The sequence below is a fragment of the Xenia sp. Carnegie-2017 genome, unplaced genomic scaffold (assembly GCF_021976095.1).
Source record: "Xenia sp. Carnegie-2017 unplaced genomic scaffold, XeniaSp_v1 HiC_scaffold_23, whole genome shotgun sequence".
Taxonomy (NCBI): domain Eukaryota; kingdom Metazoa; phylum Cnidaria; class Anthozoa; order Malacalcyonacea; family Xeniidae; genus Xenia; species Xenia sp. Carnegie-2017.
In genome coordinates, this window is record NW_025813486.1 from 17329440 (window position 1) to 17357402 (window position 27963).

Here is a 27963-nt window from a genome sequence, read left to right on the forward strand (position 1 = left end):
GAAGTCTAAACTACTGGTCTTTTTTGTAAATAGCTATTTTTCTCTCGTTTTTCCATAGTTTTATTGCCGCTGCGTTTAATAGATAGACAAAAAGTTTATTTTCAAATGTGTTTTTAGGAAGCCCCAGTCTTGCTACCAATGCTTCCAGTGACGACATAGGCGGCCCAATAAATCACTTAGCCAGCTAAATTGTATAAACAAACGATAACTCGCCCCATTTCATCGCAACAGACCGTGCGCTCAAACTTTGTATTAATTTATTATGTATATCTATGGTGACGATGAAATGGTCTTTTTTGATAAGGCTATTATGATGTTGTAAAGTTTTTCTCGTTTCCCGTGACGTTGAGCTCATTTACACATTGTCAATGAAAAGGTGTCTTTAATGAGACACAGTTGCCACCTGAACTTGCTTTGCTTTGTTGGTGCTCAAACCAACATATGCTTATGCTGTCTTCAAAACCTTTCTGCGCTGTCGTGTTTTTTTTTTCGATTCCTGTATGGATGTATACGTTGTACATCAAGTTTACTCCCCCACACACATGCAACTCCACCTCATTACCCTTCTACAGGTATACTCACTGAAACATGGACCTTCACCACCGACAATGACTTCCGTGTTTTCTAATTAATCATTGACAAAAAAAGACTTACTTGGGTATTTAGCTCGAAGTAAAGTCAAGAAAATTTTGCAGAAATATTTTGGTGAGTAAACTGTTGCTTAAATCTTTTTCATTTTGAAACTTTTTTGGTGAATATTATTTCAAACAATTACTACATACATGAATTACCCACATATGATTGGAAATGTGTCAAAGGGCGCGGGCTGTTTGCTTCTTTCTTTTATTCCGCCATTAGTTTTGCTGATATTCAACTCGTGCCGAACGATGAATACGATACGTATTTTTGCTGCCACGCAAGAACAACATGCCAAAACAATAGATGAATTCGTGCCAAGAATTGTCCATACTACAACATTATGAATATGACATTTTTTATGAAGAGTAAAATTTTCTCTGCCTCACCGAATCAGTAGTTTGAACATATCACGCAAAATCAACACAAGTGGCAAAAGATGATATCGTAAAAGACATTGTTTTCCATTTAAGGCAAAATTGAAAATTTACATAGGTTGATTGTATTTGTTATAGGTTCTTTAATAAGAGACACCAAATACTTCTCACTCAATCAGATAGGGATAAGATTAAAAATGAAGTCGTAACGCCAAAATTGGTTTGTAAATTTCTGCCATTCGTTTACCATAAGTTTATCGTTAGTAACTCCCCGTACGACTCAACATAACTTTGTATCCTTCAATAATTAACTATAAAACTGTGGCCTCTTCAAAACAACTTTCATCACAAAGAAAGTAAGCGTACATAACAAGCTTTAATACGCTCCTATTTTCAGTCCCGTTGCCATTTTGAGCCTGGAAAATATATTTCAACCAAACGACGTTTTTCTGATACGTTAGAACGTAATTTACCGTTAATAAAACATTTCAGTCTATGATTATATGTAGCAATGCTATGTATTATTTGTTAAGATGAAATCATAAAATTAAAATATCATAATCCTAATCGGGCAACTGTCTTTTGATTCATAAACGTAGAATGCTCAAAGATCATTGCCAAATAAACGAATATTTTATTAAAATCAATGGCTAAATTAGTAAAATTTTGATTAAATAGGTTATTAGAGGTACATTAATTTTACTTGTGCAAGCCACATTCACACTTTGAGCCACATTTCCACAAAACAGAAAGGATTTTGCAGTTTTTGGATTCTTTAGTCTTTGTTGCATTAGTGTCAATGAAACTGGTCCTTCTTCTTTTTTAATTTCCTTCTTTAATTTTTTCCTGTCTGAACAGAGCTTTATGAAAAAAATCAAGACTTAAGTCAAATTTGTACTTCCTCATGTCAATATGTTGTTCTATTTATGTGCAACGAATAATTGTCACAATTAGCTCAAGTAAAATTTTCAAATGACTTTCATAAAATATATTTTCTATATGAAGTTTATCTGCTTTATTCCAGCGTTTGAATTTCTTCTAAGGCGAGTTTTACAGGTTCGTTATCAGGTTCTCTATACAGCACTTGCTGAAGTATATCCCTTGCCTTTCGTTCCTGTCCAGTGTCTTTTAATGTGTATGCAAGAAAGGAGTGAACAATCGGATCATATGTAAGACTGTTAACATATTCCTCCATTCTAAGCGCACATTCTTCAGCTTTCTCCGATTTACCGCTTTCTAAATACACCTGAACCAACTGATAATAAACGCTCATTTTTGCATGCAAAATAAGTTTTCCTCTTGCTTGAATTTCGCGCGCTCGGCAAACATCAGACAAAGGTACATCAACTTCGGAGTACAATATCTTAAAATTTAGTGTCTCATTGCTAAGTACTTGCTCAAAATGAGAAATTGCTTCATCGAAGCGTTTAGCTCGTTTGAGGAACGATGCATAAGAAATCTCTACGAATGGCGCCATCTTTATTTTTCTGTTAATTAATTCCTCAAAACAGGATTGAGCTTTATCTAACCACGAGTGATAAACGATTTCATCATCCTTGCCTTCTATTAATGCCTTTGTTTGATATAGGTCTGTTAGAGTACCCACAACATTCTGGTCAATGTCATAATCTAGATCCAGAAGTAGGCAATTCTCACATAATGCTATTTTTCTATCAACTTTCTTTTCATCCAGCATGCTGGCAAGTAAGTAGTAAACGTAATATGGTCTGGGATACGAGTACTGGGAAAGAATGGCCTGTTGATCATTAAACGATCTATCTAAAATATTTTCTTCTTGTTGCAGCAAATCAAGGAACATTTTATAGTGATAATGTGCAAAATTTCCTGTCGTCATAACCATAGCATTTGCCTCAAGATGAGAAATTGAAAGTTTGCAACTAATTGATGAAAATTCATCCGATTTCCTTGCTCTATCGCACAATTTTAGTGTCAGTTCATATTCCTCTAACTCGTAGTACACTTTAGCCAGATTCTCCAACGATAGTGGAAAATCAGAGTCGTCAAACAACAACTTATCCGGTTCTTCAATAAGTGACAATAAATACTTCTCACTCTTTACGAGTAGATAAGAAAGGCATGAAGTTGTAACGCCCAAAATCTTTGGCAAATCTCGACCATCTGTGGAAAGTTTATTGTGCGATTTAACTGCTTCTCTTTTGTTCCTAATTTCCACATTAGCGCGAACTAGTAGCGAGTAAGCCAAGTTTCCCATACTTGTAAATAACTCCCCGTATGACTCAATATAACTTTGAATATCGGAACCATAAAGAACTCCCTTTGAGTATTCGCAAAAGACATTTCTAGACCACAATGTTTCATATTCAACAGTCTGCATCAAAATGATTGTGGCCTCTTTAAAACGATTTACCTCACAAAGGAAATAAGCGTACATAATGTTCTTCATCGCGCTGCTGTTTTCATTCCCGTTACCATTTTTAGTTTGGAAGTACTTTTCTGCAAGGTGATGTTCCTCAAAGACGTTTGACCCAAACTCCTTCTTATTAGCAATAGCTTGCAGTCTATAGGCATTGGCAAGTTGCACTAACGCTTGTCCACGACTTTCGCTCTGATCATCCAAACACTCAGCTATTTCCAATCCTTTTTTGAAAACAATAATGGAGTCCTCAATGCGATTTTCATTGATGTATAATGTTCCTAAGCCGCTAAAGAAACCCACAGTTTATTAAGTTTATCGTTTACTTCAAGGAAGTGATCCTTGCATACTTCAAGAGCACTCTGAATAGGACAGCATGATTTCTCAACTGAGGTTTTGGAAATCATTTCAGAAAGTCCATCGAGCAAAGCGATGATTTCTTCCGATGTTCCCACTGCCTCTGGACAGTCTGGATGAAGTAAGATTGCCAAGGACTTCTTAAAGTTAATCAATGCATCTTCAGTTTCATTTGTGATAACAGAAGCCCTTCCAATCAAAGAAAACAAACGAAGTTGTATCCTTAAAAAATCATCTTTTCCAGCCGGCCATGTGTCTTTTGAAAACATTTCTAAGACAACAACGATGTTTTGGAGAAATTCTCTCAACTCCTTTGCAACCTTTTGCGCTAGTTCTAAATTTTTTTGTCGCAAAAATGTTGATGCCATAAGAAGTCTGATATCATATTTTAAAGCAAAAAATTCTCCATTTTCCAAGCCAAGCTCCTCTGTAATATCATTTGTACCACTTGAATGGTCTACAAATTCACTCGTTTCTAATGCTTGTTGACAAAATAGCACGACTTGTTTGAGATCGTCTTCATCATTTGAGTATGCAACTTGTTGAATCTTACATTTTGCAGCTAGATAAAATAACTGTACAAGTAATCTAGATGTTATCCATTGAGGTTGAATAGAATAGATTATTGCCAGGCCTTCTTCACAAATACCCTGGGCTTCCTGGACTTTGTTGCAGAGCAGATGACTCTTAACTAAGCCAATCAAACTCTCTGCGTATTCAATATAATGATCAAGGTCCAATTCTGTTGTGGCTGAACGATGAAAAGAAACTGCTTTATCAAAACTAATAGCTGCTGTTCTATAATTTTTCATTAACAGTTGACATTCTCCATTTAACTTCGAAATCTTTGCCTTTAGTTTAGAATCTTCAATATTCGAGAACTTCAAGAATTTAGAAGCAAGTTCTATTGATCCCATTAGAGCATTAATATCTTTCTTTTTCCTAGCGTTTTCCGCCTCATTTAGTACAAATTGAATTGGATCACCGGAGAGCTTTCCATAAAATGATGCAAGCAGAGGGTCCAGAGAGTCCTTTGTCGTTTGCAGACCCGTTTCTAAATCACCTCTCTTATTACTATACATAATAGAATCTGCGATAGAGCTGATATTTTGGACATCCGTTTTTAATTCCTCTAACTTAACATTCAGGTGTGACATCTCTTTCTGGTGAATAGATTGATTCACATTGGGTTTTCTTCATTTTTATCGACAGAGTATACCATATCATTTTTATCGGTTATGTTCAATTGATTTGCATGTAATTTTATCGAGACTTTCTGCTCATCGCTGTCTTTGCTTTGCATCAGTTCTGGTACATCACTCGGAACATCAAGTTTTTCTCTTGATGCGACATGGAGTAGAGTTAAATCTTCTTTTCTATTCAATACATTTGTACTAACAGAAACATTCTTTAAATTAGAGTTAATTTTGGAAATCCTGGACATCTCCATTGTAGTAACTGTTGTGAAAGAATTCTCAGAAGCCTTATTCTCAATTAATGGTTTGTTGGGTGATGATGTAACAGCACTCTTTTCAGTTTTTCCTTCGTTCGAGAAAATACTGCTGCTGCCGACACTTTTGCAGACTTTCCCGTCATCTGGAAGAGAAGATAGCATCTCTCTGAGTAGAGGCATGAGTTTAATCAACACCTCATCTGACGCATTTGCTACGCGATTCACCAAGAGATCAATAAGACTACAACATTTTTCGTTGGGAATAATATTACTGGGAAGCTCATTCTCTTTGACTGTTGCAAATATATCTCGAGCTATTTTGTTGAGCGTCTCTGCTTTTTTGAAATCTCCTAAAAACAGCATAAAAGCGCCATTTCTGTAAAGCAGTTTGCTTTTACAACACTGTTCATAAACGCTTCTTCTTTACTGTGTTTTTCCAAGAAAATAAGAACTTGCTGTATCGTTGTTGACATGTGTGGCCACTGTGGATACTCCAAAAAGTCCTGTTAGGACAAATATTTCATGGCTGATATTAATATGATAAGGATCCAAACGATGTATCTCCATATCCATTTGTAAAGAACGCTCAAAAAAACTCGCTGCACTTTCGTATTCTTTTTTTGATAGGTAAAGGTCAGCTAGTTCAATCAGTATTGAAGCCACTTGTTTATTCTTTTCCTCAGGTCCGTATATCAATTTGCTTATTTCTAAAGCTTCAAGCAAAAGTTTCTCTTTTTCCATCAAGTCAATGGAATGATATTTGGATGCAAGTAGAAGAAACAAAGAAACTGTTTGAGAGTTAAATTGACCTGTTGCTAGTTGTCGTCGTAAGGCATTGCCAGCTCGGTCGTAGTGCAACCATTTTGCATTTTTGATTTGTTCATTGGTGCTTACTTCATCGTTTGACGATAAACTCGCGAGAGTCTTCGCAACTACGTCACTCAATTTGATATGCAAATCAAATTCATCAATTGGTAGCACCTTTGCGTTCTTTTCAGATGATTCACAAACCTTGACTGCTTGCTCCAAACAATTTCGGGCTTCGTAATAGTCCCCCATCTCTTCCCAGTTATAGGCCATCTTTTTTAAGTAATTGCATTTTTCATTGCTATCGACCAATGCCAATACATATTTTGAAGTATCTGACAGGTATATAAATGCTTCGGACGATTTTTTATTGTTTATTAAAAGATCGGCGATATTTAAAAGCCTTTCTATGATTTTAGGCGTATCACTATTTACAGATTTCAATATTTCTAAAGATTTCTTGTAATAGTATTCTGCATCTTCTTTAAGACCTTTCTTAAAACATAATTGCCCTAGAGAATCCAAATAATTCTCTTTGAAAACAGCATCGTGTTGCTTGGCAAGTCCCTGCTTCAGCAATAACATTGCTTCGTTGGTCTTACCTATATCCATGAAGGTTTTAGAAACAAAGCACTCAAGTGATACCTTATTTTGGTTATAAGGAATCTTCTCAAGGCAATCTTTAGCGTTTAACGCTGATATCCAAGCTTTTTCGTTTTCACCTAGTTTGAACCAAGTAGTAGCTATGCCACAATGTGTCAAACCATCAACCATAAGGTCAGCATTTGCTCTTCCCCCACTTATGTTACTACATTCTAAAGAATTCTCAAAAAAAGTGATTGCATCCTCTTGGTTGTCGGTAAAGGTACTGAGTGTTGCTAGTTGGCGGTACACTTCTCTTTTCATGATGACGCTCATTTGCTCATCTAAAGACAGTAGCGGTTCAAGAATTTTTGAAAAGTAGAACTTAGCCTCCTCATACATCAATGAACGAAAGCAAACCGTTCCAAGCATGAACAAAGTCCATAAAACATGAAAGTTGACATTGTTACTGAACAAAATACGTCCCATCAACAATGCTCTTTGCAAACACTGGTAAGCTTCGGCATTCTTCTTTTGATGCATCAGAAATTTTCCTAATTCGTTCAACCAAATTAATCCCATGACGCTGTTACCCTCGTCCTTTACCAGTGCATTGAGTTGAGATATGATATCATCGAATTCTTTCTGGTTGGTTTGGATTTGAGATACATGTATAATGTTTAATCGTACAGCTAGCTTTTGAAAATCACTAACATAAGATTCTATATTCTTACATTGCTCGAGACTTTCTCTTGCAATTTCCACATCCCCTTGGCTTAAACAAAATGACGCATGAAACAGATGCACATCAACAAATTGGTCCAAGAATTTTCTTTCATGTTTGCTCGCTTTGCTATCTGTAGCTTTTTTATCTATCTCTTCAAGTATAACTTTCAGTTCCTCTTTAATGAAAAGAACGTCTGAGCTCATGCTCAACATAAACTCAAGCCTCAAACGTCGAATGCGCAAGTCAATGTTCTCATAGTCAGATTTAACATTACATTGCGCACGCTTGTAACAGTCCAAAGCTGCAATGTAGTTTAACAAACGACAGTGTATGTGTCCTTTAACCTTATCAGAGCAATCAAAAAACAAATTACCCATAAAATCTTCTGAGTTCATCCTGTCGTCAGCACTAAACGTACGTAGCAACTCATACAGTGGAGTTGACACGTAAAAAAAATGAAACAGTTCTTTTTTTCTTGCTACGTCGTAAGTAGTTAGTCCACTGTTTGCTAGCCAAGTTTCATTGCTGGAGTCCTTAGATCTTGTCTTGATTGCTTCGTCCTGTTTTTCCGCTAAAAGGTAGGTACTAAGTCTAAATTTTAATGCAATTGCTACCGCACTTGAAATGTTTTCCTTTGCACTTGAGCAAATTACATTACTTTGACACAAACCATCGAGAATTTCGAAAGAGCCATTTGTGGCGATGCCAAAGACCTTTGAAAGTCCTGCAACGACGCGATCGGTCAATCGATAAACTTCTTTTTTCACATCATACACTTTTCCATCAAATGCTTGATGGCTGTCTAATATCGTTTTTCCGTATCGATCAGCATCGTTTGATAGAATCTGATGTCCTCTGCTAGCTCCTTTTGTCAGAATGGTGTTATTACTACTACAATTATCTTTGTCACAGGGTTCAAGCAAAATCTTCTCAACAATTTCTTTGTATTGGCTCAATAACGTTTGTTGGTCGTCTTTGAGTGGCGCCACAGTCAACAGAATATCTCCTGGCAAAAAAGTTAATTTAACAACTTTTTATTATAACAATAAAAATTTACATAAAAAATTTAACTGAATCATTTTAACTTTTAGTTAGAGAAACACGCACTAACTTTTTCATAGGACCGTTCTGTTTGTGATAAGTGAGAATGGTGTAGAAACGATTGAATTCATAATCGTCTACGAAATAGTTCAACAAATACTCCAATTGTGATTTCGGCTTAATATTTATTAAATACATTTGCAATAAAAATAGTGCTACTGGCGTGTCCGTCAATTTTCTTTTTTCGCACATGGGTAAAAAGGCACGTATATACCGAAACCAAGATAAGTGGGTACTACATTTCAGTGGTCGACTGTTTGTGTGGTGCAGGGATGTGTGTAAAATCTCTAGCAGCACCCCCAAGATATATTTTAAAGTGGTATTACGTACAGTGTATTTTAAATCGTTCGAAATAAAATCACAAATCTTTGGACGGAATAAACAAGACGTATTGGTTGGCCATCTATATGTATGTATCACTAACGTATGATTGACATGTTTTCTTTTTCTATTTTGCATTTATAGTTATTAGTCTGATCTCCTCATGCACTGAACTATCCTTTTTAACAATCTTTCTTACACTCCCCAGGATTGACATAATAAAATGTTGTCAACAAACAAAACAAAAAGAAACAAAACTATTTTTAGCTAAGAATGTACAGTTGTTTAGAACTTGTTCGTATTCTGCAATCTTCGCAACTGTCCTGTTATTTCTGCGCCGCGCCGCTGTTGTCGATCAATTGGACGAAACACTTGTTCTTGGCCGTTCTTATCGCTCTCTACTCTTTCATTACTGTCTTCTTACTGATGAGCCTCAATTGGAATAAGTTGCCTGATAGAACGTCGCATTAAGTGTGAATGACTAGAGTCTCCGCGAAGGACTCAGACTTGTGCAGTTCGTGTGATTCCATTGTTACCTTGTAACAATTGACACAATGCGAACAATTTCCGGAACATTAAAATCAATGCCAACCTCTTGGCTACCTTTAATGAGTGCTATAGCTCCACCTAACATACGCAGACAGGAAGCAACACAGAAACAACATCATCGCATTGAAAATACACTAATTGACATTCCACTAAAAACTATTATCAAGTCTGCCCCAACTACTTCGAGACTAAAATCACGAAAACCTTTTTATAACTCCAAGATTGAATCGTTTGACCTCAACAATACATGGAAGGAACAATGGTACGAAAATAAACCAAGGGGTGCTGATCTAATTAAAGATCCCACAAAATGTCCCTCTTCCTGGTTTCAAGTAGCTAACTCGTAAACAATGGAGCACTTGTAACCGAATAAGATCGAAACAGGGCAGAACAGCAAACAACCTATACCGATGGGGCTACAAAGACTCGCCAACTTGCCCATCATGTAACGCCACCAACCAGAATATGGACCATATCATCCTGCAATGTGCGTTCACACGCATTGAAGGCGGCTACGCAACAATGCACAAAGCAGATGATAACTTCGCAAGCTGGCTTGATGAGACACACATGGAGGTGTGACCATACGAAACTACTAACTACTACTAACAATTGTTCAACTTTCGCCACTTTCCAAAAGATACGTTTCTTTGAACGTTGCGAAAAATTACGATATCTCCAACAGCTATTTCGGGATTTTGATTACCTCTAGATTTTGAAGTGTAATGCTGTCGTGAGGCAAAAAGATACTCGTTTCTCCATTGAAGAGTAAAACGTTGCAGCAAATTTTTGTGATTTTTCGCTTTTCTCGTCAAAGATTGATAGGTGCTCTGAATTTCAAAGTGTTCACTGTTTGGCATGGTCGTTATTCGTCTTCAATACACCAAGTGCGAGAGGCTTAGCGGAAGAGATACAGCTTCTTCATCGACGTACACGTAGGTTAGGGGTCGTGCATTTATTACGCCCTTGATTTCAACCACAATAGTATGGCAACTCGTCGTAGGTTAGATTGGTTCCATCAACTACCTTTCGCAACGGACGTTTCACGCTTCAAACGTTCCCAGAAGCCTCCCCACCAAGGGGCCTTTTCGACGATAAATTGCCATGTAATCTGATGCTTTGCAAGATAGCGTAACACTTACTCAGAACGACATAACTTGCAAATTTTTAAGCATGCAGCTCAAAAAGTCTTAGCATTATCGGATATAAGAAGAGCTGGCAGTGCTCGTCGACTAGCGTATCTGCAAAACGCGCGGAGAAAGACTGGAACGCTTAAAGAAAGAGTGAGCTCCAAATGAATGTCTCTAGTCGAAGCACACGTAAACATTAGAATATACACCTTTGCTGGATTATCCGACAAATTATTCCTATCGCAACTTTCTCATACGAACAACGGTCCTGCAAAGTCCAAACCTACGTTTGTGAAAGGGGGATCATCCGACACTCTGCTAACAGGAAGATCTGGAGGAGGCGTTCCCCCATAAGGAAGACCTTCAGTTTTACGACAAACAACAAAATTCCCGACGATTTTCTTTACTGCTTCTCGACCACGGATTATCCAAAAATGCTCTCTAATGGTTGTTAGTGTATCAAAATTCCCGCTGTGCTTCACAATGTGGTGAACCCCGCACATTAGTAACTCGACAAATCTTGATTCCTTTGGAAGCAATACAGGATTTTTGCTCACCAGATTCAGCGATAAATTCTTCTATCTTCCATGGCACCGCAGCACGTGATCACCGTCGAGAAATAGCCCAAATTGCTTAATATAAATAGGTATTGATTCGCATTCTTTGACAGAGGGAATAATATTTCCTTTTCAAAGGATAGTTGTTGAATAGACCTTATCCATAGCAGCTGCGCCTTCCTTATTTCGCCTGAGCTTAGTTCTTCTGAGGTTGTGAGTTTGTTTGTTCAACTTTAACATGTTGATGAATCTCATTACATAATCAGTTATTCGAAGAACTCACTTCATGGAGCTATAACGAGTAATGTCGATTGCTTTGTTAAGATCTGGCATGGCTCGTTGTTGGATATCATTCGAAACTAGTGATCTCACGACATTCGGATGCTCTTTCACAATTTTCTTCAGAATTTCGTCACTTTGTGAGAGGTTGCCAACTGTACGTTTTGGCCACTCTTCTTCGCCCCTTGCCAAGAATTTGGGTCCATTGTACCAAAAGGATGAATTTGAAAGTAGTTGCTCAGAAATGCCTCGTGGGGGTAAACTGCAGAATGAAGCGATCAAGGACAAAAGTTTCAAGATTCTGTCAACGAAATACTTCGAATCTTGTTCACTCGATGCTGCACGAATGGTTTCCATGCTCGATCGTTTCGTATACAGTGAAATGCTGTCATCGAGTCAAACCAATAAAAAACTTCCAGACTCCACTAGAGTGCCTTTAACAAAGACTCTACTAACTTCACTAATATAGACGCTGCCACCAGCTCCAAACGAGGAATCGTTTGCTCTTTCACTGGAGCGACCTTTGCCTTTGAAGCGATCAATTTCACGTCGATGGTACCATTCTCATAAACTTTTCTTACATGGGCAACAGCACCAATTGCACTTTCAGATGCATCACTGAATCCATGAACTTGTGTAGTAAAGTATTTCGGTTGGGGTAGATAATAGCACCTCGGTACACGAAAATCATTTAGAAACCTTAACTCTGACAATAAAATGTTCCACTGTTCACGTAGATTGCCATGCATTTCACAGTCCCATTACAGTCTATCCAAGCACATGATTTGAAACAGAATCCAAGATTTTAGATGACCATTTCAACAACGATCGCTTTGTGACAGGTAAAGAATTGGCGTACTCGATTATTTCAGTCAAATTGAACAAAAATGTGTCCTACACCGTATCTCACACCATTCCTAGTACCTTGACTTGAGTGGGTTCCGTGAGCAGTGACTCTTTTGCAATTGTCGACTTTGTTAAGTACTGACCATCTTCAGTAACACTTGACTTGTCAAAAATAAAGCTCAAATTCTTGCTACCTTCTAACTCATCGATAGACCTTACTACGTTACTGAAATTCGAGTTCCATTTTCGCAAGTTGAATCCACTCTTGGCCATCAACTGCTTTGTTCCCTTGTATATTTGCAAAGCGGTTTCATCGGTTTCAGCACCGGACACAAAATCATCCACAAACAGAGAATTTTTCAAGTGTCCAACAGTTTCTGGCTCCTGCTTCTCGTGTGTCTTCAAATGATGGTTGATAGTAGCTCCTAGAATTGCTGTCAAAGGTCGTAGACCGAAAACCAATCGACAAAACCTTAGCTTAAATACTTCTGAATGAGGATCCCTAGCATCCCTTAGCCACAAAAAATGAAGCATGTCTCTATCTTCCTTGTCAATTCCAATCATTAAGAATGCTTTCTCAATGTCAGCAACTAGCCCAGTCTTGTTTTGTCGAAATTTGACGAGCAAATCAAAGATTTGTGGAATGAGGTTCAGCCCGGTCAGTAAGCAATCGTTTAGTGAAAAGTTACGCAAGTTTGTTGTAGCAGATCCATCATATACAACGCGTAGCTTCGTAGTAACCTTATCCTTTCGTATGACACAATGATGGGGAAGATAGTGAATTTTACCATAATCATTATCAGATGCCGGAACCCTTTCGACTATTCCTGCTGCCAATTGTTCGGTAATACCATTATTGTATTCTTCACGATTTTGTGGATCCTTTAGCAGTTTTTGATGCAATGATCTCAATCTATTATGACAGAGTTTGTAATCGTCATCAATTTGCACATGATCATTTTTCCATGGCAGACCAACTTCGTAACGTGTGTTGATATTTGAGTGATTCATTACAATCAGAAATCAGGAATACATAGAATAGAAATGTAATTGATAGAAAAAAATAGTTCATGGCTTCCCGTATAACATAACATGTGCTAAGATAACATAAATACTTCATGCAATAATATTATAGTGTAACATTACATCATCAATAATACTTCATATTGCTAACACTCCCACTTAATGTGCACTATAAATGTTCTTTAAGAATTACGAATTCTTAAACTAAAATTTCTTTGACACCTAACATGTCTCGAAAGTTTTGGAATGTTTGCTTTGGTAAACTTTTCGTCATAACATCCGCTAACATCTGATCTGTACTACAGTATTGAACAATAATGGAATTATCGTTGACCTTTTCTCTAACAAAGTGATACGCAACGTCAATATGTTTAGTGCGATTGTGAAATCGTGGATTCCTCGAAAGTTCAATTGCCCTTGGTTATCTTCGTTCAGTATAGATGGTTGATCTTGATTTATTCCAATATCCGCTAGTAAACGTCGTAACCATATGATTTCCTGTGTTGCATAACTTAGTGCAACATACTCAGCTTCAGTCGAAGATCTTGCAACACAAGATTGTCGCTTGCTGCTCCAGCTGACGGTTGATTTGTTTATCTGGAATACGTATCCTGATGTAGATCTTCTTGTATTTACATCACTTGCCCAATCAGCATCTGAATATCCAACCACTTCGCATGTTGAATCTTTGCTTTGAAAAACAAGACCATAATTGATTGTGCCTTTTAGGTATCTCAACACTCTTTTTGCTCCCTGCCAATGCTCCTTTCCTGGCTTTGACATAAATTTTGAAAGAATACCTACAGCAGATGCCAAGTCAGGTCGAGTTGCCGTTGTCACGTATGTCAAACATCCGATAAGTTTTTGATATTCATGAATATTTGTTGCGGTCTCTTCTTCGGGCAGATTCTGAAAATGTTTTCCAGGTTCTAACGGTGTTGAAACAGGTTTGCAATGTTCCATGTTGAATCGTTTCAAGATTCCTTCCAAATATTTTGATTGACTAATTGTCAATTTTCCCCTTTTTCTGTCTCGTTTGATCAGCATACCAAGGACATGTTTGACTTCATTTAAATCTTCAACTTTGAACTTTGATGCAATGGCTTTCTTCTCCACCTTCAGCATTTTCGTAGAATTGGAAAATAGGAGAATATCATCAACATGAATAGATAGTATCACGAAATTCACATTTCTATCTTGCTGTTTAATAGATTTCACGTACAGACATGGATCACAGCTCATTTGATTGTATCCTTTTGATTTCAGGTATGAGTCGATGGCGTTGTTCCAACATCTGGCTGACTGTTTTAAACCATAGATGCTTTTTCTCAATTTGCAGACATAGTCAGGATGCTTCTTACTAATATAACCTTCAGGTTGTCGCATATAAATTTCTTCATCCAAATTTCCTTGTAAAAACGCTGTTTTAACGTCCATTTGTTGAATTTCCCAGTCTTTTGCATTCGCCAAAGCTAACAACGATCGAACAGTTGTATTTCGTATGACGGGTGAAAATACTTCATGATAGTCGACACCTTCAGCTTGTGAGTAGCCTTGTGCAACTACGCGAGCTTTATATCTCTGTATTTCTCCATTTTCGTCTCTCTTCACCTTGAAAACCCATCGGCTTACAACAATATTCCTATTGTCTGGTAATGGGACAAGTTCCCAAGTATCGTTCTCGATAAGTGAATGAAATTCGGAGTCGGTTGCTTTTCTCCAGTCATGTCCATGTTCTCCAGAATAGGCTTCGTTGATGTTTGCTGGTTCGTTGATTTCCGCAGTTAAATCATTGGCGATGTAGCATTCTTCATCAAACCTTTGGGGAGGTCTTCTTTGTCTCCTTTCACCAATGTTTTGTACTTCATTCATAAATCTCTCCTCGTACGTTACTCCCACTGGCTCGTTATCGTTGATTTCTGCATCCATGTTGACGTTTTCGATAATTGGATTCAAATCAAAATCTTTACCTGCTTGCGTTGGAGTTTCTTTGATAATCACCGGAACATTTTGCTCTTTCTTTTGATCAAATGCAGTCAATGGTCTTTTGTCTTCACCAAAGTCATGGAATTGTGTTTCCACAAACATTGCATCACGGCTACGGATGAATTTCAATCCAATAGGATCATAAAACTTGTACCCCTTTGTTCCGTCAGGGTATCCCACAAAAAGTAATTTCCGGGATTTTGGGTCTAACTTCTTACGCTGGCTCTCTGGAATATGTACATAGCTCACACAACCAAATACTCGTAGATTAGCTACATCCGGTTTTCTTCCATATAGACATTCGTATGGAGTCATATCCTTTACTGATGTTGTAGGACTTCGATTACGTAAATAGACGGACGTATTTACAGCCTCAGCCCAAAATTCATTTGGCAAATGTGAATGAGACAGCATAGAACGAGCAGATTCAACAATGGTACGGTTCATTCTTTCTGCAATGCCGTTTTGCGCCGGATTATGAGGTACACTTAACTGATGGATGATACCATTTTTCTTCAGGAAATCTTTAAATTGCTGTGAGCAATATTCCCCACCGTTATCAGATCGTAGGGTCTTGATAGGTTTGCCAGTAATGTTGCGAACATGACTATGAAATTCCTTGAATTTCTCTAAAACTTCGCTTTTCTTCTTTATGAAGTAGATGTACGTATACCTTGAATAGTCGTCGATGAATGTGATGTAGTAGCGCGATCCACCAAAAGAGTTTACAGACATGGGACCACACACATCACTGTGTACAAGCTCAAACGGTTGGTTGGCACGGTAATGGTCATCTTTCGGATAAGAACACCGATGTTGTTTCCCCATCATACATCCCTCGCAGAATGAGATATTTTCATTTACATCACTCATTCCTTTAACCAAATCTCCATTTAACAATTTACGAACATTGTTCATTCCCAAGTGCCCAAATCTGCAGTGCCATAAATGCAAGCTTGAATTTGATGCGTCCTTTGCAATGTTCACATGTTCATGTCCAATCCTTAATTTGTACAATTTTCCTTGTATGTCCCCAACAGCTAGAAGTTTGGAATTACGAGATATCTTACACTTGTTACCTTCAAACATAACAGTAGCTCCAAGTTTTATCATGGCATAGACTGATAGTAGATTCTTGTCCAATTCTGGTAAGTACAATACGTTGCGTAATGATATGTTCTGAACGTGATCATCAAGTATTGCTTTCAAATGATAGGTACCTTTTCCATATGCCAAGATTGATCTATTATCACCTAGATTCACCACCGAGGGTTGCTTGAATGTCACATAATCCGTCAGTGCTTCTCTTTCATATGACATATGCTGGGTAGCACCAGAATCTATGATCCAATCTGATCTTTCAATAAGTTCAGATCCATTGCTTATCAAGGCTTCATCCTCATGCACTTTGTCATCTTGTCCTTCGGCACAATGCGCTTGTGTGTTTCTGTTTGCACCATTCTTAGTTTTCTTGTTTGGACAGTCACGAGCATAGTGTCCTTTCTCTTGACAATTGTGACATTTTCCTTGAAAAGGTTTTCTGTTGCTTCCATCGTTCTTCCCTTGTTTATTATTTTTATCACCACGATTCCTACCACGAATAAAATTTCCTCTATGAGCAGAATATGCATCTTCCTTAGTATTCTTCAAATCATTAGTACGGTCCACATCATTCAGAATTAAGTTCTTTACTTTTCAAAGAGATCTCTGTTTCTCCCATGGCATCTAAGGCTGTTATTAATGGTTTGTATTGCTCAGGTAAGCTAGCTAACAGAGTCATAGCCAATTCTTTGTCATCCACGCTGACTCCCATTTCCTTGAGTTGCTCATGCAGCGATTTGAGATGGCTGATGTGTTCAAGCACACTATCTCCAATATGGTATTTACAGGAATAATACTGTTGGCGTAGTCTCACCTTCTGAAGAAGTGATTCTCGTGCGAATTGATTTCTAATTGCATCCCATGCCTCCTTGGCAGTTTTCGTATCTCGCACGTGGATCTGTTGCTCGGGCTCGATGGCCAAACAGATGTATGTCCACGCTTTCTTCGCAGCCGAGTTAAACTTCCTTCGCGTTTCAGCACTAGCATCCTCATTTGGAAATTCAGCTGTTCCTCCGCATGCTCGAAAAGATCCAGACTTTCCAAATACAGCTTCATGTTGAAAACCCATGAGCGGTAATTACTGCCGTTCAGTTTCGCGAACCTTAACGCATTCGACATATCCGACGTAGCCATGCTTAAATTTCGACTATATATTTTATTGCAATGACTTTTCACTCAAATAATGACCTTCTACGTCCTGGGCCCATAACCTGTTGATATTTGAGTGATTCATTACAATCAGAAATCAGGAATACATAGAATAGAAATGTAATTGATAGAAAAAAATAGTTCATGGCTTCCCGTATAACATAACATGTGCTAAGATAACATAAATACTTCATGCAATAATATTATAGTGTAACATTACATCATCAATAATACTTCATATTGCTAACAACGTGTTCCTGTGAATCGAATATTTCGAACAAAATCTTGTTCCTCCGTTGTGCTCCCTGAGTCAAAGGAGTCAATGCCAACGCTCTCAGTTTCCCAAAAACGCTTCAATGATATTGTTAACTCACCCCTATCGGTCACGACAGTAGAATTATCAAGGCAATCGGCTGCTAAAATGAGGCTGTTCAGAGTATGTCCGCCTGATTTTTGTGATGACCATCCAGACAAAAGCCATCCCAATTTGCTGCCCATCGCTGTTGGACCATTTTCTCCTCGTACGACATCACTAGTGACTACGTCCAAATAATGATCAGCTCCTATCAAGATGTTGATTGAGTCACAGCTACCATTGTCATCAGAAGAATCAAAGTCTGCAAGTTCTAAACCATAGAGATGTGGATATTTGTCTATATTTATCCTAGTAGGAAGTGGTGTACATATTGTAGGAAATGCAATTGCTGCAATCTCTACTACCTCACCTCCACTCTTGTTTTCAATGCTCACCTTGAACACTTCGCAGCTTTCTCGTTTACTCTTGCTTTGGCCTAAGGTATTTAATTGAAGTGTCTCCTTACGCGATGACTCGCTCATTTCACGTGCCTCAACTTCAAACTTTATGGTTTTGAGCAACTCCTCAACTTGCCAAACATCACCAGTAACTTTTCGCGCTACCTGCAATCTTACTTCACTCGGTAGTATGGACATAATAATTGGTATTAGCAGATTGCCGTACTGGTTTGCAGATACCCAAAGCGAATCAAGTTCTCGTACTTGAACACTTACTTGATACAAAACATACCTCAATTGCCCAGTATGATTTTCTGAACATGCAGATATTTGTAGGATTTAATCCATATGTGCGGTAATAACGGTTGGGATCAACCAAATCTATCTTGCAGAATCGCAATTGCTGCGTCATAATTTGCGGATGTTAAGGTAAGTCCCTCTATCGAACGTGCTGCACTACCCTCAAGTAATGAGTTTAGGTAGTTGAATTTGTTTACCTTAGACATACTCTCGTTGCTATGAATCGTAGCATTGTATAAGTCTCAAAAGGCGCTACATTCTGTGATCTTTCCAGGGAATTTTAGCAATTGAAGTTTGGGAAGCTTTGGCATCATATCGAAGTGTTGTTCTCGTGGGGGCATTCAAAGTTGTAGAATTCGTATTAATCACTTCATTCGTAATTGTATCAATAGCATTCGTGTTCGTGTAGACCGCATTCGTGTTCGTGTTAACCGAATTCGTGTTGGTATTAACCGCATTTGTGTTCGTGTTATTCTCATCGTTGCTTATCGTTGTGTTACTCGTGCTTGCTGTTTCTACCACTAAAGGAATCTGTTCAACTTGTGGTGTAGGACTTTGCCTTCTTTTTATAGTTTCTTGACAAATCTCCGGTTTTGTTGCTGCTTCGATTTTACGTCTAGTGCTTAGAATTCTATCCGAGACGGCGGCTGCACTTCAATTTCGTGTTCAATATCCGTTACATCGCATATCCCAATGATTTCGTCGTTTATTTCGTCTAAGATCTTCCTCTTACTCTCGAGTTGTTTAGCGATGACATTACATCGTTCAATGTCTACTTCAGTGGCAACCAGAAGCTCGAGCGCTTCTTTTACAAGCCTTGTACACACGCCACGATAACCGCGGATAACCTCGATAAACGAGCATTGACCCAACCCCGGTAATACTGGCCCTCAGGTATAAAAATTCAGGAAAAGATTATATTTAATGTCGATTTCCTCTAATGCTTAATGAGCTTGAGATATCATATAAATCATTAAAAAGATTAACAAAGCGTACTGATTACAACGTTGAGATTGGGTGTTAAATTTTTACCGGTGGATGTATTCGATATAAGTTTATTTTTAATATAATATCCGATTTAATGAAAAAACGATTTTCATTCCTGGAAAACCTTTCGACAAGAAAATGAATTTCCTGGAGATGGTGTTCAAATTGCTTCGTAAACACAAATGGATTAGGCAAATGAGGTAAGAATGTTGGGAGAAACAATTGTTATACTTAGATATGTTTAGATCTAAAAGCAACAAAACTTTTTTGCTTACCTTCAGTTGTATATATATAGATTGCAAAAATAAATTTTCCATGGATAAAATTATAGTCTATAATTATTACATGTGATTATGAAAAAAATCACGCTGTTTTAGAGTGTATTCCTTTCTCAAAAAGTTAGACAGCGTTTTATATCATGTTGGACAATCACACGCAATTTTTCAAAGAAGCATACCTAAGTGTGGTTTCTTCTTGTGCCAGTATTCACTCTGAAAATTGGCCATGGTCTGTGGGGTATGAATGAGCTCAAAATCCACTGTATTTCCTAAAGGTGTCTTGCATGCTTGAGGTAATAAAGCATCAAAGGAGAGTCCACGTGGTGTTACGTCATCATAAAACCAATCTCCTCTCAAAACCTCAATGTCCAAACAAGGCAAAATGGTCTCTCCAAGGTTGATTATCTGTAAGTAATGGTGTTTGCATAGAATAAGTTCTTATATTGAAGACTAATTGTCTGGCGAGAAAGGATTTCGGCTAGATTGCAAATATGTAATGTCTGAATCGCTAATGGTATTTTCTGCTATGTTGTTATATCATTTCTTCTTAAAAATATTTTAAATAAAATTGAAGAGAGAATTCAAACTTTTGCTTACCTGGAAATGAACAAGATTTGTCAAATTACGAAAGAAAGTTTTACATTCCTCATCTTCAGAGTTAGTTAGTATTGCCCACTCTATATCTGAATATGGTGTCATCTCTTCTCTTGCCAATGAGCCAAGAATCATGACTTCGTAATCGCATGGAGGATTTCCTAGCACATCCAAACATTCTTCAATAATTTCTACGAAAAGCTGTTTTACCCTGGTGGCAATTCTTTTGAACAAAGTCTTCACCTCAGAAGTTTGTTTGATAAATTTTTCTCGAAGGTCATCATCACTTCCTGTTTCAGCATCGTATTTATTATTTATGTCTTCCAAACTAGCATTCGCCTCCTTTCGTAGTTCTTTCAAAGCTTTCTTCTTAATTTCACAATTGAATTTACAGGTAGATGTATTTCCTGATGCAGTTTCAATGATGTAATGTTGAACATCCAAGATTTTCTGAGGTAAAGACTTTGAAATATTCACAACAAGTTCACTTTTCTCATTGCTTTTGTTCAAACAATTTCTTACAAACATGTAAAGTGCTGTGGCTTGCAGCAATAATTTTTGTCTTTCAAGTTTTTGCAAAGTATCTTTAGTTGCTCTTTGTTGTAGAACTTCAGCCAAGTGATAATATAACTCTGGATTTCTTTCACTTGAAGCATCTTCAATCTTTTGTCTTTGTATTGCTTTTCCAACGAACTTCTCTGCGACATCTAACTCTCCTTTTTCAAAAGCACGTTTTGAAATACGTAGGAGTTGTTTGGAATTTAGCTGGAAATGAAAATAGATATTATATAAAGTAAGGGCAATAATAATATTAGATTTACACATGAAGTGGTTGTTCACATACTGATTCCAAATCCAGTCTTTTTAAGTCACTAGATCACAAGATTATGCAATGAACTGAAGCCAAAGTTTGCTTGTGCACTCCAATACTTTATAAAAATATCTTTTTTTTAAGAAAGAAAGTGGTAAATACCTGTTCCCTATTCGAACGTTCTCTTTGTTTGTGGTTTTGATCAAACATGTTGTAAAAAGCTGTTTAAAGAAATATAAATGTCACAACAAAGATAGCCCATGACAGTCAATCAAATAGAAGCTAAAAAATTTATAAGAGCAAAAAGAAACCCGAATTCAATAACAGTTTTAACACACAATTCTAAATGCAGAAGCTTTGAAAATGCTTTGCACGGATGTCACAAAGTTTTCCGTGCTTTGACATAAAATAGTTTTCATGAAATCGCTTTCGTCTTTTCTCCTTAAAAGCTTATTGAAACTCTTTTGACTGACAGTGTTATATTTTCGTGTTCTTTGGATCCTTATTAGCAATAATTCGAGTGCAAAAAATTTCTAAAACGATTGCAAATATCGACGAAGTTTCCTCTGTAATACTTTTTCACATTTGAGTTGTCACCAGGAACGTAGCCAGAACAATAATTGGGTGGGTGCTTAAGCATATATGCATGACATGCAGCATTAGTTTCTTTAAAAATCCATTATTTTTTACGATTATGAATGAATATATGATAATGTTCCCCAATTATCGTTCTCGCGACGTGCCTGTTTGTTACACCAAAAACTACGTCATCCGCAGATAATTAACAATACTTGGTAGCTGGTAAACATATTCATATTTATCTGTATGCTTTTAGCATATCATCGAGAGTGCACACTCTTTGCATCATTCAGTATACACATATATACCTTCTGTACTGACTTGAAGATAATATTTGTCTCCATTTATCCACTGCAACGTCTTTTGAAAGTCTAAAAATAGTTTCAATATTGTTACATGATAATCCATAATCATGTAAATTATACTTATTATTGTTATATACTTAAATATTATTAGTTAACTAATTAGTAAAATGCCTTACTCATACATGCATGTGTATGTTAACCACATTAACAGGAAAAGCTTACGTATAGGACGTGGTCAACCTACTGACCACAGACAACGTACAGGATACATGGTTAATCAAATGACCACAGTTTACGCACAAGCGGTTAGTCGTACGTCATTGTGCAATCACATATAAGCCGAGAATCGAAAGTTGTAGTTATGTTGGTGCTTAGTAGAAGTCCACATCAGAAGAAAGCTCATGTAAAAGAAAACGAACTATTTACGAAGATAACCAAAGAATCCAGTTATATATCCAATCCATCAACGAAAGAGTCACTGAAAGTCTGAAAGCAGTTGTCTTAGATAAGTTTGAACATTTACACATTTATATTATAACGATTATATCGAAATTATTAGTATATTAAATAAATATTTTAAGAATTGACAACAACTTCTCCACAAGGTTTTACTCCTTTTGTTACGAGCAATTGAACCAAAAGCGGCCATTTTATTATTATTCGGGACGTTCGTAACAATATATATGATGGATCACAATATTCATTTGTATTTGACACCTGGAAAACTTCGTAGCTACGAACGAACAAGTAGTGACAGTTTTTCCCTAGAACTTTACGTTGGGAAAAGTAAAGAAGCATAAAAACCAAAAATGCATTTGCAGTGGAAAATAAGTGTCATATAGTAAAGACAAATTTCATTTTAGTTCATTACATCATAGAAGATATGCATTAAAATTACGTGACCTAAGCAGAAAAAGTATGTGACTGTAATTTTTGAACACAAGAAAAAAGTGAAGCGCATCGAATAAATTTGACAAGTTTTTTTTAAATAAACATGTTCCAACATCTCAGGATGCCACCTTCAGTATAGTAAAGAATATTATATGCATAAAATAATTATATATGAGTAATATGATACAATTTATACAATTATGAGTAGATAATACATATTTAGTAGATTATTATATATATTAGAAGATTATATATATTAGTATATTATAGATTAGGTAGATTATGTATATTAGCAGAATATATTAGTAGATAATATATATTATTAGATTATATAAAAATATTACGCATTAACGAAAAAGGAGTAAAGCATATGTGTAACAGCAATTTTGCTGTGCTCTGCACAAAGAGACAAGTAAAGTCCTGTTAATACTTTCAATTTCTTCACAGCTGGGCGAACATAGAATTAACGTGTTTTGCAGAAAAAAGAAAAACACATGCACATATGGTTTTTCTTGAGAAAAGAAACATATACCTCGGGAAAATTACGATGTGTGACTAATTCTGAACAAGTAGTTTGAAATCTTGTGCAAAAAAGAAAGACGAACAAAACAAATGTACTTTATGTCCGTTCATCCCATAATTTAAAACTATATAGTTCCGTTACAAAAACAGACAGAGTGCTGTAAGTAACGCAACAACACTGCATGACCATTGTATTAATTTTTATTTCATTGTTCATTTCAAAAGATTATCAAAAATGAATGAGCAATGTAGCTAGATATGGAAAAAAATTCATGCAGCTTTCTGGCAATTCCTGACCAAAGAAAAAAAGAATTAAATGTTTTACCATATTTTGGTGCTGAATATTTCGTAGCCATGTCTATGATCAACACAGGGTATACGTAACTGAAAAAAATAAAATGTATCTTTTAACTTTGTTGGACAAATTTTTAACAAATGATCGAGCTTTTCAATAAGAAATTTCTAAATTGAACAAGAATGTTGAGTCAACAACGATAGTTGGGAAAGTCTCAACTTTGATAATATTGAAAAAAAAAATAACCAGAAGAGCGTCTATACATGGATAATTTTCAACCCTTTGCTGAAATGAAATTCGTCAACTGAGTTAAAACTTCAGCCCAGTCTTAATAAGGAGCATTCGCCATATCAAACCCCAGAAAATGTGTAGGGCAAATTTTCAATCCTATTGTGAGTCAGACCTCGGTTCTGAAACTTCCAGGTTCCGACTCAACCCTCAGCTAACTGGGTTGAAATTTCATCGTAGAATTGAACTCACCACCCAGACGAAAACTACGCCATGAAGCTAAATGTTTTTAAGCCGAGGCTTAGTTATTCGAGCTATGTTTTATATTTCGCAAGTTGATTAAATTACATTAAAGGTAAGTTCCATCCGGGGGGTTGAGATTTTTTCACGTAATCACAATAAAGTTAAACTCACTTAATGAGGCTCTCTTCAGGCCAGGGTTGAAGATTTTCCATGTAGCTCGTCAGCCTCTAAGTTTTGTTCAATGGCGTAACCAGCTCGCAAATTTGGTCACGCTATGTAAATTTCTTATATTATTAGCATTATTCATTTCATAAGAAATTGATTCTTTTTGCAGTGAACACAAAAAAAAATTTATGGCATGAACAAACCCGCAGGCTTCCTACGCCATTGGTCAAGTTAATTGCAAAGTTTTGAAAACAAACACAACGACCAAGGTTAGTAAGTTTTGCAAATTTTCCTATATCAAATAGGAAAAAGTCATTCATCCTATGTATTTGAGCTAATAAATATAATAAAATCATTCAAGTAGAAGTTCAGTGTTTTTGATGCCTTTTTTTCGATATACAATAAATCCATTGCTTAAACTTATCCTTGTAAAAATAAATTCATGTATAATTTGGCTCCGGATATTGATTTTTTAGCAAAAACAAAGTTGAAATGCCAGTAAAATATAAATTACTATTCATTACAATAATTTTCTAGACGAGACCTCTTAAAATTACAACCTAAAACAGTTTATTCATATCTCTTTTTATTCTTAGGATATTGAAGTTTTTGTTATGTCACAGAATATAGAATATAGAGAAGGGTCACTCGTGTTGCAGCCTTTGATGTTTTTGTCCTCGCTCATGTTGTGCCGCGCATATCGGCAGCCATTATTCCAGCAAGATATTTAGGGCTTTTCACTTGTTCTCAACCACTGAAATGACACGACGTCATTTCTTATATTGAAATATTTTCGATTTCATTGTGAAGAAATGACATCATGTAATTGCAGTGGTTGGAAACAAGTGAAAAGCCCAGAACATCTTGCTGTGCGGCCCTTCTGTATAATTTTTATTCTCTGGTAGTGTTATATTAATCATACTACTGACGTCACATTGCAAAATAAGTGGCTGAAAATTTATAGATTTCCTTCATCTTCGTGACAGCTTTTGGAAGAAATTACTTATGCATATTTTTTACTTTTATACCATTATACACTTCACAATGACTGGAAGTTGCTACAGTTGAAGTAGCACACAAGCAAATATACCTGGTACTTCAATATCTCATTATGCAATGTGACGTCATTGGTTGTGTTGTGTGTGTCAGCAAATATTTAATATCATATAAGAAAGAAAAGAGATGCGAATAAACTGTCTTCTATGATTTAATGTTTTTTCTACAAGGAAAATATCATTTAAATACGATAAACTTTGATTTACTGGCCCTTTAAGTACATCTTGTATTAGCACTGGGTCATAAAGCCTATCACGACAAAGTAAACTAATAGATAGCATTGAACATAAAGGCATCAAATAAACCAAAGCTTACAAAAATGAATATTAATGACGGATTTCGCGCTTTCTTAAGACATTTTCATTCCATCCCAGATAGCTTACAGAATGATTAAAATGATTAGGAAACTGAATGGAAGTCAGCAAATTCGTATGGCCATATAATGCCTGAGGTATTTTCTTATTACTTGAGTGATTAAATGCACTCGAAAGCCAAGGGAAGTTGATCAGAAATCTTGAAGCGCTTGTAATACTATGACTATCAAAAATAAAATGTTTTAGTCAGTGCTCCACACACTGCCAACAATTATGTAAATTAATGTTTTTGTGTTTGCTTGAATAAAACCTAGGTATTATTACATAAAATTGAAAATGATCCCGTGTAAATAGGATGCAGCAGAATTGCATTTGCTGTCTATAGGGCAATCATAATTTGTTATGTATAGAGTGAGCTTCGCTATCGATAAGGCACTTTGTCGAGTACACAGTAAACGGAAACTGCAAATTTTTCACGTGTGCAGGAAATATCGATATTACGAAGAGGAGGCTTTCCCTTTACCTCGACGGAGAAAATAATGTTGAAAATTTTATCCATACCACCTCTTTGCTGGCTCTCTCTCAAGTCTCTATCCAATTAAATCTTTACTCAAAAATATACATTCTCCATTTGTATGTAATGGAGTGGGAGTGCAGTCATCTTTACAAAAGAAACACATTTCTTTACAAAATTTGAATTTTCCATTTGAAACTCCTACTGACTGCCCATCAAAATAACTCTTCTAATTCTTTATATTTTATTTCCACAGCACTTGTAATCGAACACCTCATACGAACAATTATAATTTTAAGTAATTATAACCAAACAAATTTGCAAAACCAATTAGACCGTAAAATTATTGCGTGAAAATGTCTTAGTAAGACGATATGTCACATTAAAATGTAAAATATATTCTTTTAAACGCTTGTTTGTTTAAGGTAGTAGTAAACGCTACACATATATTGAGCTTAACATTCATCTTGGCGCATCTCTGGCTATTGTCGAGGTGTTAGTTGTGTCTGTGCACAAGCGTGCACATGAATCAAATATGTTACAAGAATCAAATTTGTTATTCTACAAAAGACTGAGAGCATTAAACTGAGAGCACTGAAGATTTAAAATGCAAATATAGTGGGATATGAAATTGTTTTAAAAGGCAATGGAGAGCTATTGTTTAACCAAAGAGAAACAAATATTCCGACAAATGTTTTGCTTATATATTATATGTGATAGAAGAGTCACTAAGTTCCTTCCGTTGAATCACAAGTCATTAAAACTTTCTAACAAATAATAACTCACCTGTTGGACTGGCAAAAGTGCAAGCAAGTATATTTAGCACGTTTCTTTTAAAATCTTGAGACAGTAAAATTTTTATAGACGTAAATTGCTGTTACAATCACAAATTATTTGTCAACTGATGCAGCGTATAGACCATTGTATAAATTATAAACACGGAAATCAAAGTCAGCTTTGGATAAGCGAAAGTGCGCGTGACATCACCACATAGGATAATTATGCGTCGTTTCCTATAACTTACAATCAATACAAGCAAAATGCAAGAAATATATCAGATTGGAACGTTTATAGTTTCTAAATGCTTTAAATACCTGACAATATATTGACAACAAATGTACATTGATGACTGAGAAATATTGTTAAATGCCTTCGTAGATTGTTTACATGTGACTATCATTTTGATTACAGCAGCATTATTAAAAATGCGTCGCTAAATATGCCGTTTTTATGTGTCGAAATTTTTAGCGAAAATTTGTTTCATCACCCAGCTACACTGAGCTTAATTTGTATTACTACGTCACGGTGGGGAAAAAGTGCACCAATTGGTGCCAGAGCCATTGAGTTCTTTAATACCTGGAGCGGCTATCTCAAGCGCGGCCTTAGATATCTGATGACGCCAAAAAAATGGCGGATTTCGTCCTTTGCCGCTGAGATTTACCGAAATTGACCGCTTTTCCGAAAATTTCACAATTTCCCACTCCCTCCTGAGGAAAGAGTGAGGAAAATGTATGTGTGTATTTCGGATTCGGCAAGCAATTTTTTAATGAAAATCAAGGTAAAAACCTTAAATTCATTACAGCGAGTGAACTGTGGTTGTCAGTTATCTGCTCGTACGAGGATGCATTTATAACTATCGACGAAAGACCGATATGTCGGCTACACATGTATGAATGCAGATGTGTGTCGTTTTCTTACCAGCGTCAAACTTGTTTGATCGATTAAGCTCTTTAGTCTATACAAAAAAGTATA

General features: G+C 36.4%; 1 protein-coding gene across 2 annotated transcripts; it reads right to left on the reverse strand.

The window, feature by feature from the left end:
- Positions 1-1076: 1076 nt before the first annotated feature.
- On the reverse strand, positions 1077-27360 carry LOC124447896. 2 transcript variants are annotated; one of them, XM_046998885.1, is made up of 7 exons: positions 27306-27360; positions 23722-23780; positions 21987-22049; positions 21262-21320; positions 20292-21053; positions 19874-20099; positions 1077-8340 (listed from the first exon to the last, which is right to left on the reverse strand). In XM_046998885.1, exons 1-7 carry the CDS (start codon positions 27332-27334, stop codon positions 5642-5644), a joined length of 3897 nt encoding a protein of 1298 aa, XP_046854841.1. In that variant the 5' UTR covers positions 27335-27360; the 3' UTR covers positions 1077-5641. The 2 variants fall into 2 exon arrangements, with proteins under 2 accessions (XP_046854841.1, XP_046854842.1); XM_046998886.1 differs by lacking the exon at positions 27306-27360 and adding an exon at positions 26998-27122.
- Positions 27361-27963: the final 603 nt, after the last annotated feature.

Bases quoted from the DNA above. Each gene is read 5' to 3' on its own strand.
- LOC124447896 (XM_046998885.1), bottom strand. From the start codon at position 27,334: ATGTACATTTGTTGTCAATATATTGTCAG. The intron at 21,321-21,986 runs GTATATATGTGT...TTCTTTAAACAG, and splicing joins TCTTCAAGTCAGTACAGAAG to CTTTTTACAACATGTTTGAT. The intron at 21,054-21,261 runs GTATTTACCACT...TTTCATTTCCAG, and splicing joins AACGTTCGAATAGGGAACAG to CTAAATTCCAAACAACTCCT.